The sequence below is a fragment of the Ictalurus punctatus genome, chromosome 25 (assembly GCF_001660625.3).
Source record: "Ictalurus punctatus breed USDA103 chromosome 25, Coco_2.0, whole genome shotgun sequence".
NCBI lineage: Eukaryota > Metazoa > Chordata > Actinopteri > Siluriformes > Ictaluridae > Ictalurus > Ictalurus punctatus.
This window is the reverse complement of record NC_030440.2, coordinates 18,619,363-18,633,288: the sequence shown is the minus strand read 5'-3', so window position 1 is coordinate 18,633,288 and position 13,926 is coordinate 18,619,363. Positions and strand designations below refer to the sequence as shown.

General features: G+C 39.1%; 2 protein-coding genes across 2 annotated transcripts in view; both read left to right on the top strand.

The window, feature by feature from the left end:
- The window catches only part of nitr10 (novel immune-type receptor 10), a 45,785-nt gene extending 41,458 nt beyond the window's left edge, over positions 1–4,327 (top strand). The window contains 1 exon segment of the mRNA NM_001200099.1: positions 4,203–4,327. Coding sequence (NP_001187028.1) covers positions 4,203–4,327 — 125 coding nt within the window.
- A 4,605-nt stretch (positions 4,328–8,932) lies between these two features.
- LOC108262065 (uncharacterized) lies at positions 8,933–11,444 on the top strand. Its single transcript, XM_017462739.3, has 6 exons — positions 8,933–9,382; positions 9,481–9,825; positions 9,977–10,075; positions 10,200–10,298; positions 10,478–10,515; positions 10,645–11,444. The coding sequence occupies exons 1-6, from the start codon at positions 9,331–9,333 to the stop codon at positions 10,762–10,764; spliced, it is 753 nt and encodes a 250-aa protein (XP_017318228.2). The 5' UTR covers positions 8,933–9,330; the 3' UTR covers positions 10,765–11,444.
- The last annotated feature ends 2,482 nt before the right edge of the window (positions 11,445–13,926 follow it).

Below are 13,926 nucleotides of genomic sequence, written 5' to 3'. Positions count from 1 at the left end.
ACACTGCAATTGTCTGCAGTGACTCACAAGCAAGACCCACTGCCGCATAGGCCTTGCCCACCAACACCATAGCGGCCTTCCATGGCTTTGATGGCAAAGCCCCCCTAAAAAAACCTGCCGTCGATAGAGAGAGGTAGCTCGCAAGAGCCTCCTCCACCTTTGGCATAACTAAATAGCCGTGCCATTCATTCCCCATGATGGCTGAATAATCCGACATCGCGGGTTTATAAATACGGCTTATGCATGGTTTTCACCCAGAAGTGTGCTATTTTGTAATGCACTTCTGGAAAAAGCAGAGTTTTCTGTAGTATGAGGGAGATTTATTTTCAAAATCCAGCGGAGAGCTGCACCCAGAAGACAGAACAAGAGAGAGTAGCGCTCGCTTCCGGCTCCTCTTCCAGATCCGTACGAGATCCACAGGACCTGAGCCAGCTAGCTGCCTCAGCAGCGACCGGCCCAGATCTGCGAGGCTCTTATACCCAACTCCCTTCGGCCGAGAAGAGAGCGAGTCTTGAGCGGAGCTGCCTAATTGTAAGGCGTTAACAATGTGCACCCTCAGATCCCTTCGAGGGCAGCTCTGGCATGCTCCATCCTCAGACAGAAACTGTCCCCCCCACCGCTCCCCCCACGGTTGAAACAGGAGCAAGGCGTAACACACTTACTGAATTCTCTCTCACTCATACTTGATACTTTTCTCCTTTTTTTTTAAAGGGACAGAAAAGTAAAGTGATTTTTCTTTCTTTTTTTTAAAGATAGAGAGGAAACGAAGAGTATTTTTGTGAGCGTTACACAATTGAAGGACATGCAGTCTCACTGAAGATAATAAGGCTGGCGGCGCGGTTCACAGGTGCCGTTTATATATCACGTGACGCACTTAATTACTACGTCACCTGATCACAGCAGGCCTATAAATAGGCATGATGTTACACAAGCTTCAGATACCGGTCACGTGCGAGGTGCTTCCCACAGCGTTCAGCTAATGCAATGTGGAGTTCCCTTTGAATGGGAACATATAGATGATGAGTTCTTAGTGGATCATACTTTTTCAGAAGATCCACGGAGCATTTAGAAATAGAAATTCTGATTGTGTTTATTGTACAAACACAAATGAACGATATACAGAGCACAGAAACAAAGAGAACTTACAAAGTTGATGGTCGGCGTCACTGACATAGGATGCGTGATGTTAAATCATCTCTGACGGTAAAAAGCCTTTTTCTGATGTTACAACCCAACTATACACTCTTATACCTCTAAGCCTCTTTGAAATGTTTTGTGACCAGGAAACCAACTGGGAATGAAACAGTGTGTTTTATGGCAGGATTGACCTCCAGATAATTAACTCACCCTAAGGAACTGTATGATAAGTTCCTGAGAATGAGTTGGTGGTAACAAGAGGCCAAATGTTTCCCATACAAACAAGGGTGTGTGTGTGTGTGTGTGTGTGTGTGTGTGTGTGTGTGTGTGTGTGTGAAGAAAGAGCATATTGCAACATATATTGTAAATGTTGTCTCCTAAACCTATATGATATTTATGATATCATCGTTCACCAGGAAATATGGATTAAATTGATACCAAACATGCCCTGAGGAATTCTGTAATTAAACACAGTTTAGATGATCAGGTTAAGTTCACATGATATCTCTGAAACACATTCCTGATCATTTTCATCCTTAATCAAATTACTGCCACAATTTATAAATCTACTACATTTAAATTATAGGAGGAATTTATTATTGGTTTATTATTTCTTTGTGTTTTTATGTTGATATGTTGTGTTAATGATATTGCATCCATTTATTGAATGTTTACGTTTAAATAAAATGTCAAATTAAAATACAGGACTGCACTAGAATGTCACTGCATGCTACATTTACCCATAATCCTTCTCTCTGCATCATGACACAAAACACAAAAACACATTAATGCAGAAGTTTAAACCAGGACTCACTGTGTGTGCGCGTGTGCGTGCGTGTGTGTGTTTGTGTGTGTGTGTGTGTGTGTGTGTGTGTGTGTGTGTGTGTGTGTGTGTGTGTGTGTGGAAGTGTGAACACTTAAGGGATGTGCTGCTACATCTATGAAGAGCCATCGTCAAACCACAATGCTATTTCTGTTAAACTGAAACATGTGATGTGACAGAGCGCTGCTGCAGCCAGTAACACTTCTTCACATGCATTAAGAGCGTTTGGATCGAATACTTGAGTCCACATCCAGAAATGATTCTGGGCTCGTTTGGGGGCGGGGATGAACATCACAGACTTGCCTTCACATTGAAGAATTCCTTCTGAACCGTGGATCGATTGTGCAGTTCCATACGTTACTGTTGTACACACAGGTTTGTAAAATGGTAGCCATTAGGTTCATCCTTTTCTTCTCAGGTGATGAAGAACAGCAGTTTCTGGAAGCACGGCATGTCATCATGCAGGAAAACCTGCAAAAGAGAAGTCATTCTGCTGTAAGAAGATTTTTAGCCATGGAGGCTGATGCTGAGCCAAACTGCTCCAGTGCTGTGAAAGTACACCTCACCTCTCACTCTGTAACAGTGGACTACATAAAGTTTATCCCAATATGCAGGTAATACAAGGTGAAATAAAAACACACCCACTTTAATACTGACACAAGGCCAAGTAAACACGTGTTGTCTTTCCTGTACACGTTATATTTGTAGCTTGTGGTTGTAAACTAGAGGTTGCATTGGGACTGGAATCCTGCTGAACCCAACAGAAAAGTTGCAGGAGTGAGAGATATGAAGCTCACAGGACAAAGAACGTTCAATTGGGAGTAAATGCTTTATCCTTGTCAGGGTCTCTACAGTGTAAAAATCTATTATATTGTGGGAAATAGACTAAAGTGATGAGAAAATATTGTGGACAGATTCAGATAAAACATTAACTGAGTAAGAGTAGGATTGGTCAGAATTCCTTCAAAAGTCAGCAGGATTTGGATAAAAACAATTACATATAGTTCAAGAAGAAAATCTCCTTCTACGACATCACATCACTGATTCTGGATTGAATCTCCCTCCTCAGTTCTTTAAACACTTTAACAAGTTCAGTGCAGCTGAAAGTTCTGATGTAGTGCTGCGTCATTTCCCATCACGACTATTTGTAGACTACAAACAGCCTTTTTTACTGAGACTTTACATCTCATTACAGCTACTGGACCAATCAAATCAGTCCACAGCTTCAAAACATCCAATCAGGCGTGAGTCTGGACCTGCTTTTGTACTGAACACACAAGTTCATTATTTCACTATCACTTTGTCTGAACAGGAACGATGATCACACTCTTTGTCGCGCTTTACTCTCTTTTTTCTCTCTGCACAGCTGGTGAGTAACATTTTGAAGACTTTCATTTAAAATAGTCAGATTTCATATTTAAATTATTTACTGACATTAAACATTAAATATTAAACACTTTTTTACAGTAAACACTTCTGACATCAAGGAGCTTCATGTGAAAACAGTAAAGCGTGGAGAAAATGTTACTATTGAGTGTAGCATGAGCAAGGTCAAAGACAAAAACAAAAATAATATAGCTTGGTACAGACAGAGTTTTGGAAAAGTGCCTCAGCATTTTGTAAGATATTATGGGACTAATAGCTACAAATTTGCAGAGGGATTTAAAGATAGCCGCTTCAGTATGACTGTAAATGACCAGAAGTTTGATCTCAACATTATCGGAACGAGAGAAGATGATGGAGGAGACTATTTCTGTGGAGAAGTGGAGGGAGCTTCAATAAAGTTCACATCTGGAACACGTCTGCAATTTGAAGGTAAACAGTTTTACTCTGATAACCTGCTAATTCCAGATCAACACTTTAACCAGAATTATGTGTACATATGCATTAAATGTTGAATATTTCACATTATTCATATTTAGTATCATTTCTGTTTATTTGCTGCTTTTCCAATGTATTTGTAAAGGTGAAGAGATGAAACACTGTCCTACACCTGGAACGGTTAACAACAACACAGATTCTGTTACAGGGTCCAATGAGGGTTCAAAGAGCAGTGATGGAGAATGTAAGAGTTTTGATCAAATAAACTTCCTTTCACTTTCTATAACAGAATTTTCTATAGTTAAAACCTTTTCCTGTTAATAAATCATCCAATATTTAAAGTTTTTTTCAGTGTTACTCCATTATATATTTCAGCTCCTGATGTTTATTATTTTTTAAAGAATTTTATTTTTCCATACAGGTTCCAGTTGTTCTGATCAGATGCATGTGCTGGTCTGGCTCTCCATTTTTAGAGTTGGAGTTCTTGCCTTCATGCTTCTTATCTTTCCAATAATCCTGATTGTTTTCAAATTAAGATCAAATTAGAAATTCAGATCCAAATGGAAGAAATACTGATTTAAGGAGAAATGGTGTGTTAGATTTAACTAGAGCTAATTGCTTATATTGTCCGTATATTGGAATGATTTTGGTCTAACTGTAATGTGGAGGTATTTACCAGCCGTACTTACAGCTGCATTTAAGGGCTCCTGAGTGGCGCAGTACAAAATCGGTCTCCCTATTGTCTCAGGGTCTAATCCTGACCATGCCACAGACATCCGTGGCCGGAAGTCCAAGAGTGCAAAATTGGCCGTGCTCTCAGGGAGGCAGGGACATACTCTCTCTCCCCTGTCAATCACGGCAACATCAGCCAATCATGAGCATCTGTGGGTGTGTTATGCTGCCCCCTGATGGTCAGAATTTCGAAAAGATGCAGTTATCTGGCTTCCCATGTCTCACAGGAAGCATGTGATAGCCTTCGCCCTCCCTGGTTGGTAGCTGTTGTGTGACAGGGGAGCCCTCACTGGAGGGCGGGAACTGGCCATGAATAAATTAGGGAGAAATTCAGGGGAAAATGTAAAAATGCATTTAATTAAATAAAATCTAAAGTGAATGTACAACGCAGTATTCCTCTTTATTTAAAAGACTTTTCTTCATAACTTCAAAGAAAACTTCACATTTTTATGTTGTCTTGCGAAAGCCGTCTGAAGGTTTGAAAGTTGTACAAGCTTTTAATTTAATGATTTGGAAAGAGAAAGAAATACCTTGCTAGCATGAACTAGCATGTTTTGCTAGCATGTTTCCGCATGTTGCTAGCATGAATTAGCATGTTTTTACACAGAATATATAACACGAAATACCATGTATTGCTAGCATGTTCTAACATGTTGTTAACATGTTTTAGCACACTGCTAGCATTAATTATCACTTTACTAGCATGGATTAGCATGTTGCTAGCATATATTAACACACTGCTAGAATGAATTAGCTTGTTGCTAGCATTAATTAACACATTGCTAGCATTCATTAGCACATTGCTAGCATTAATTAGCATGTTATCGTCAATTAGCATGTTGCTAGCAAGTTTTAGCACAAAACTAAAAATCTTAGCAAAATCTACCATTAAATAATCTTTCCATATTAATAACATGTTTAATACAGGTTAATCATTACATGATTCAAATCTACACAAAGGTGTGAGATTATACTTTAATTAATCTCAGTTCTTTAATTAATTGCACAAACTCGTCCAATGTTACAAACTGTAGTGTGTCCAGCCCTGTCACATCCATCACTCGTTGGAGGAGGATGTTGGGGGAGGGGGACGCAGTACAGTTTCAGTACGGTCCTTTCACAAATCATGACTAAGGTAGAAACTGGAGTGAGTGTAAATATACGGGTTCTGAAAGGAAATTTTTCATATATTTCTGAACTTTCAAATTCATGCATTTACACTCGAGCCGTTACTTTTTTTTGTATAAATGGCTTATATTCCTCATAAGCATGCATTAAAACCTCTAACTCTGCTTCACTGAAGTATGCAGCTCGCTTTTTTCCGCCCTGGGTTTCCATGGTGACTCCTGAAATCGGCGATCCGTTGATAATGTCTTTATGTCCTCGCCGTGCACGCGCATCAACTCTGAGTTACCAATTGGAGGCTGATTGAACTAACTCCTAAACCGGTGTTCTGGAACCGACATACTCCGAGTAAGCAAGGTTTGGGTTAATCAACCGAGAGTTCAGGGTTTATGTGACGGTAAATTAACCCTGCTTTCTGGAATACACCCCTGGAAGATGATAGCAGTGGCAGTCAGTGAAGCAGGGGGTGGATTAGGAAATCAGACAGTCGCTGGAGTGAAGACAAATTGGAAAGACCTTCAAAACAAAACAAAACGAAATCTTTCAATAAGTTCTCCATCTCCATGTATATCCAGACAGTTGGTGTGGTCTCTCATAATTCTTTCATGCCTGAAAAGCTGCTGATTGTGTAGCCTGTATGCTATGTTAGATTCTATAATTTTTATTTTCATCTTGGAAACTAGTTAAGACTTTGCACTTTACACCTACCTTTGACTAGATGTAAGATTCAGTCTCAGGTGTAGCGCTACAACACTACAGTGGTGCAACAAGTATTAATTCTATGTGGGACTTAAGAGACAATTTTTGTTCAACACCTGCACACTCATGCAGTTATCCCATCAGCCAGTGAGGTTTCTGAAATACTGAAACTGACACCAGCAACCATCGCCATGGTTACAGTCACTGAGATCACCGAGATTATTCTCCTTTCTGATGTTGGATATGAACATTACTAGATGTCCCTAATAAAGTGACCGATGAATGTAATGTACAACATGTTAATTCCAGAAAAAACTCTGGAGTGTGTCTGAACTTGTCTCCCATTTCAATAATGGCTTCTCTGTGCCTATCTCTTTGGGCGGTGGAGCATAAAATCCCCTCCAGAAGAGTACACCAGTCCTCCTGGTTCTCTATGTGTCCCAGCTGTAGCAGAAAGTGTCACGCCAGTCCACAACACGCTCACAACACGTTCCTGGCCGAGGTCGAAGAGAGGGCCTCTCATGACACGTTCCTGTCCGAGGTCAAAGAGAGAGCCACTCACGACACGTTCCTGTCCGAGATCAACGATGTGACTTTCCATGCCACGTTCCTGTCTGAAACTGACGTCATGTCCAACCAAGTTCTGACCACGCTCGAGCCTGCTGACACGGACAACCAAGTTCTGTTCAAGTCCACGTCTAATGACACAACCAAACAAGTTCTGCTCACACCAAGTCTGCTGACACGAATGACCAAGTTCTGCTCACGCCCGAGTCTGTTAACACAGCCGTACGTGTAGTCCAAACCTCCACCAAAGAGATCAGGACCAGGGTTTATCAAAATTTATATTATGTTATATGTATTTTTAGGATACGCTGTTTGTACGCACACACACACACACACACACACACACACACACACACACACAGTAAAGCCTGGTTTAAACTTCTGTGTTAATGTGTATTTGTGTCTTTGTGTTTGTGAACATAAACATTACAATTTATGAATATTATATAACATAAAAGCTAAAAGAAAGAACAAACGCAAATAATAAAAAAATAAATAAATGAACACCACCTGTAATTTAAATAAATCTAAAAGCCTTATGAAAGTAACTTTGGCGGTGGAGGCGTGGTCGAGCTTCAGCTGTGGATGGAGAGGAGGCGGCTCTAACCGACAGTCTAATTATTTGTAGCTGTTTGAGCTTTTTTGAACCCACAGAAAGAGACCAGACACACACACACACACACACACACACACACACTCACACACATAAACTCTCATAAACACATACACAAACCAATGACAAGAAGTGTGAACTTGAACCTAACAGAGAAAAAGGCGTGAGTTTTCTGTTTGTTGTTTTGAAAGTGCACTGAAAAGCGCGGCCTGAATAATCGTGAACCCGGAGATCAGTTAAGATTCCGGCTGCCTCTCGAGTCTTCCTCCACACCCTCACACACTGGGGCACTATGTCTAAACGTTCTGAATAAATAATTTTGGACATGTTTTATACAGGTTAATCATTACACGATTCAAATCTACCCAAAGGTGTGAGATTATACTTGAATTAATCCCAGTTCTGTCTCTGTTGTTATGTCCTTTAGGGTGGATAACAGGCCTCACACAGATAGAGCACAGTCTCTAGCACAGTTTGAATAAATAGTGCTCTCGACATTCTACATGATATTTTTAGAGACATTTTTATGAATGAACTCCAGCTCTTTTGTGTTTTAGCCTGAGATTCTAACATGAAGACATTTGGACTGTTGAAGTGACCCAAAAGAAGTCAGTGTGAGCTGCTGATTAAAACACTCAGTCTCAGAAACTCAGAAACCACAATGCTATTTCTGTTCAACTGAAACAACTGCATGATGTGAGAGAGCGCTGCTGCAGCCAGTAACACTTCTACAAATGTGTTAAGAGCGTTCTCACACTTGGACTGAACACTCGAGTCCACTCTCATGACTGCTACTAGGCTTGTTTGTGGGCGGGGCTTATAATCACAGGTTTGCTGTCACACAGAGGAATTAATTCTGAGCCATGGATCACTTCTGCAATTCCATACCTCACTTATGCGTATGCAGCTCTGCTGGAGGTTCATCCTTTCATTGTTTTTATTAGTTTCATTTGGTTCCAGCACTCAAGCAGCATGTGATCATGGAGGAAAACCTGCAAACGAGGAGCTGTTCTGGTGTAAGAAGATTTTATCCACGGAGGCCGACATGAGACGTGTGTATTTTTCAATGTTCTCAGTACAAACACTCGCAGCACAAGGGTGAGCTCATTACAGTAACGTTGCTCCAGTCCTAGCAAAGTGTGGTTTTATTTATCAATAAGGCCTTCTGTCTCCTCCACTGACAATAACAACCCTTTCCCCAACATCACCAAACTTTAAACTGGAAGTGTACTGGTCTCACTGGCTACCTCACTCAGCTATCCAGTAAGTTCACCTCCTCCACACAGTGACCCCCGGACCACGCCGTGATGCTGAGGTGTTTAATTTGCATGAAAACCTTTCTAGTGTCTACATCTTAAATAATACAGATGAACTTTTACCCAAGTGTCTGACGGTACCGTAAAACCCCATATATACGTTCACTCCAGGTTCTACCTTAGACAAATGATTTGTGAAAGGACCATACTGAAACTGTACTGCGTCCCCCTCCCCCACAGCGGGATTACACATTATTCCTCTTTGGGGTTGTTAGATCTGCTGACCTAAAAGCACTTCATTAAACTTCTTCTATCAGAGAGGTTCCAGCACACAGGACTGATAGAGCTCCAGTACATCATATCTGTAAAGTCATGTGACTCATCACAGCATCAGAATAGACAAGAATTCACTGTGAGCTTCACATCTCATTACAGCTAATGGACCAATCAAATCAGTCCACAGCTTCAAAACATCCAATCAGGCGTGAGTCTGGACCTGCTTTTCTACTGAACTCACAAGTTCATTACCTCACTATCACTTTGTCTAAACAGGAACGATGATCACACTCTTTGTCGCGCTTTACTCTCTTTTTTCTCTCTGCACAGCTGGTGAGTAACATTTTGAAAATTTTCATTTAAAATAGTCAAATTTCACATTTAAATCATTTACTGACATTAAACATTAAATATTAAACACTTTTTTACAGTAAACACTTCTGACATCAAGGAGCTTCATGTGAAAACAGTAAAGCGTGGAGAAAATGTAACTATGGAGTGTAGCATGAGCAAGGTCAAAGACAAAAATAAGTTAGCTTGGTACAGACAGAGTTTTGGAAAAGTTCCTCAGTATTTTGTAAGATATTACAGCTCTAATAGTGGCTACAAATTTGCAGAGGGATTTAAAGATAGCCGCTTCAGTATGACTGTAAATGACCAGAAGTTTGATCTCAACATTATCGGAACGAGAGAAGATGATGGAGGAGAATATTTCTGTGGAGAAGTGGAGGGAAATACAATAAAGTTCACATCTGGAACACGTCTGCAATTTGAAGGTAAACAGTTTTACTCTGATAACCTGCTAATTCCAGATCAACACTTTAACCAGAATTATGTGTACATATGCATTAAATGTTGAATATTTCACATTATTCATATTTAGTATCATTTCTGTTTATTTGCTGCTTTTCCAATGTATTTGTAAAGGTGAAGAGATGAAACACTGTCCTACACCTGGAACGGTTAACAACAACACAGATTCTGTTACACGGTCCAATGAGGGTTCAAAGAGCAGTGATGGAGAAGGTAAGAGTTTTGATCAAATAAACTTCATTTCACTTTCTATAACAGAATTTTCTGTAGTTAAAACCTTTTCCTGTTAATAAATCATCCAATATTTATGCAAGTTGTTCATTTTCATCATTTTCAGGAGACACCTTTTGGATTATTGTCTTAACGACCTCCATTATAATATCTCTTATTGTAATCGTGTTTCTGCTTGGAGTTTTATATAAAAATCAGAGAAAAGGTTTGTTTACTTGCATTATTATTATTATTATTATTATTATTATTATTATTATTATTATTATTATTATTATTATTATTATTATTGTTGTTATTATTATTTATAGAGTTACTGTATAAATTTGTCACCAAAATGTGAATCCTTTCTACATTTAAACTTTACTTATGTGTATTATTGTTCAGGTGCTTCATCAAGAAACCATCAAACTCCCACCAATCAGGTAATCCAGTCTTCTATTAATTGTGATTCTATTCTGTTAAATAAATCCACATCTGACCTACAATCCACAATGCACAGAGAATTCTAATAGACAGCTATTTACACAATAACGGCTCTTGTTCTTTATCAGGCTGATGATGAAGATGTCTTGAACTATGCAGCTGTGAGTTTTGCTAAGAAACCTTCATCCTCCAGAACATCCAGAGACAAGAGCCATGAAGACGTTTATGCACAAGTTAAAATAAAATAGATAAAGACAAATGACTTCAGACTTGAAACACAAGCAAAATGTAAGTTTTTTTTGCCGTTTCCATGGTGACTCCTAACATCATTCATCTACTGATTTGCTTCACTTGATGGATGAAGCTTTAAAAAATATTTCTGATCAAAATGCTACATCCTGCTGTTTTTTTTTCTTTCTTGAATGAAAGTCTTATATTTGGGATTTTTTCTCAGCATTTTCTCTTGCACATGATTTCTAGAATGTAAAAGAACATTTTGTTTGATTCTGAAGGTTAAAGTATTAAAGAACGGCTCATGGTTCACATCTTGCTTTAACTTTTGTTTTTTATTTATTTTGCTTTGAAACATAGGAGTTTTATAAAGAGGATAAATCTGGTGAATATCGTAATTAATGTAGATTATCTGAACATTTAGTAGTCAGTACATCTGTAAATGTAAAACTTTTATACATTTGAACAATTTTCCAGAAATACTGAGGACCTTTAAGAGGGCTGAGTATAAAGACGAGTGTTTACTGCATTACTGATGAGATTCCACTGTTTAACCTGAAATTAATCTCCAGGCAATAAATATTCAGTTTCATTAGAAATGTATATTGATGACTGATGAAGTGTCGAGGTTTTCTTTATCTTAATGTTTTTACACAATTTACATTGTGCCTCCTTAATAAATTCCACAAATGCCATATTACACTGTGTGTGTCATCATTTTGTTAAAGTCCATTATCGATGTACCTAATAGTCCTCCCTGATTATATTCAGACATTTATGTGAGTGATGTTCATGAGCATAGATTGGATTAATTTTTTTCACATTTATTAAAATTTCTGTGTAGTTTATAATTAATAAACACATCTTTCAGTTCAGTCTGCTGTTGAGTTGTAGTGTCACTTACAGCCCTGATGAAGACAGAATCAAATGCTCTAGTTTCTATTTCACACTTTAAGCAGTTTTGTTGTTTCATTAATGTTCACACGTGTTCTCTGGTGTGAGATGGAAACTAGAGGACAAACATCTCAAACCAAACACCAGCGTGAGGTTAAGCTTTTAAGGTATTTACGGTATTTATGGTGCAGTCACGCATAGCCGAGGCTGGATTGAAGTTACCCCCAGACAAATCCAGAAGGAGGTCACATTTCTGGAGAGAAGGGAGTGGACACTGAGAACAACAAAGTTGCAGCAGTGATTGTAATGTAAGATAATGATAGTTTTATTTTTACTAATTGATGTTAAAGCTAAGGAGATGAAACAACCTCCTCCGACTGTAACGGTGATGGAGAACTTGTGTGTTCAGTAGAAAACCAGGTTCAGAGTCTCCCCTGATTGGATGTTTTGAAGCTGTGGACTGATGTGATTGGTCCAGTAGCTGTAATGAGATGTAAAGTCTCAGTAAAAAAGGCTGTATGTAGTCTACAAATAGTCGTGATGGGAAATGACGCAGCACTACATCAGCACTTTCAGCTGCACTGAACTTGTTAAAGTGTTTAAAGAACTGAGGAGGGAGATTCAGTCATACAAGACGATTTTCTGTTTCATTGATAAACCCTATTATCACACTGACATCACAGGAAAGTGAGATAGTTGAACTACAAGCATTTGTTTTTTATCCCAATCCTGCTGACTTTTGAAGGAATTCTGACCAATCCTACTCTTACTCAGTTAATGTTTTATCTGAACCTGTCCACAATATTTTCTCATCACTTTAGTCTATTTCCCACAATATGATAGATTTTTACACTGTAGAGACCCTGACAAGGATAAAGCATTTACTCCCAACTGAACGTTCTTTGTCCTGTGAGCTTCATATCTCTCACTCCTGCAACTTTTCTGCTGGGTTCAGCAGGATTCCAGTCCCAATGCAACCTCTAGTTTACAACCACAAGCTACAAATATAACGTGTGGACAGGAAAGACAACACGTGTCTACTTGGCCTTGTGTCAGTATTAAAGTGGGTGTGTTTTTATTTCGCCTTGTATTACCTGCATATTGGGATAAACTTTATGTAGTCCACTGTTACAGAGTGTAAGGTGGGAAGGGAGAGGTGTACTTTCACAGCACTGGAGCAGTTTGGCTCAGCATCAGCCTCCATGGCTAAAAATCTTCTTACAGCAGAATAACTTCTCTTTTGCAGGTTTTCCTGCATGATGACATGCCGTGCTTCCAGAAACTGCTGTTCTTCGTCACCTGAGAAGAAAAGGATGAACCTAATGGCTACCATTTTACAAACCTGTGTGTACAAAAGTGACGTATGGAACTGCACAATCGATCCACAGTTCAGAAGGAATTCTTCAATGTGAAGGCAAACCTGTGATGTTCATCCCCGCCCCCAAACGAGCCCAGAATCATTTCTGGATGTGGACTCAAGTATTCGATCCAAACGCTCTTAATGCATGTGAAGAAGTGTTACTGGCTGCAGCAGCGCTCTGTCACATCACATGTTTCAGTTTAACAGAAATAGCATTGTGGTTTGACGATGGCTCTTCATAGATGTAGCAGCACATCCCTTAAGTGTTCACACTTACACACACACACACACACGCACGCACACACACACACATACACACACACACACACACACACACACACAAACACACACACACGCGCACACACAGTGAGTCCTGGTTTAAACTTCTGCATTAATGTGTTTTTGTGTCTTTGTGTCATGATGCAGAGAGAAGGATTATGGGTAAATGTAGCATGCAACGATGTTCTAGTGCAGTCCTGTATTTTAATTTGACATTTTATTTAAACGTAAACATTCAATAAATGGATGCAATATCATTAACACAACATATCAACATAAAAACACAAAGAAATAATAAACCAATAATAAATTCCTCCTATAATTTAAATGTAGTAGATTTATAAATTGTGGCAGTAATTTGATTAAGGATGAAAATGATCAGGAATGTGTTTCAGAGATATCATGTGAACTTAACCTGATCATCTAAACTGTGTTTAATTACAGAATTCCTCAGGGCATGTTTGGTATCAATTTAATCCATATTTCCTGGTGAACGATGATATCATAAATATCATATAGGTTTAGGAGACAACATTTACAATATATGTTGCAATATGCTCTTTCTTCACACACACACACACACACGCACACACACACACACACACACTTGTTTGCATGGGAGACATTTGGCCTCTTGTTACCACCA

Excerpts from the sequence above, each read along its gene's own strand:
- LOC108262065 (XM_017462739.3), top strand. The coding sequence starts at position 9,331 with ATGATCACACTCTTTGTCGCGCTTTACTCTCTTTTTTCTCTCTGCACA. Across the intron at positions 9,826-9,976 it reads AACACGTCTGCAATTTGAAG|GTGAAGAGATGAAACACTGT; the intron begins GTAAACAGTTTT and ends GTATTTGTAAAG. Across the intron at positions 10,516-10,644 it reads ATCAAACTCCCACCAATCAG|GCTGATGATGAAGATGTCTT; the intron begins GTAATCCAGTCT and ends GTTCTTTATCAG.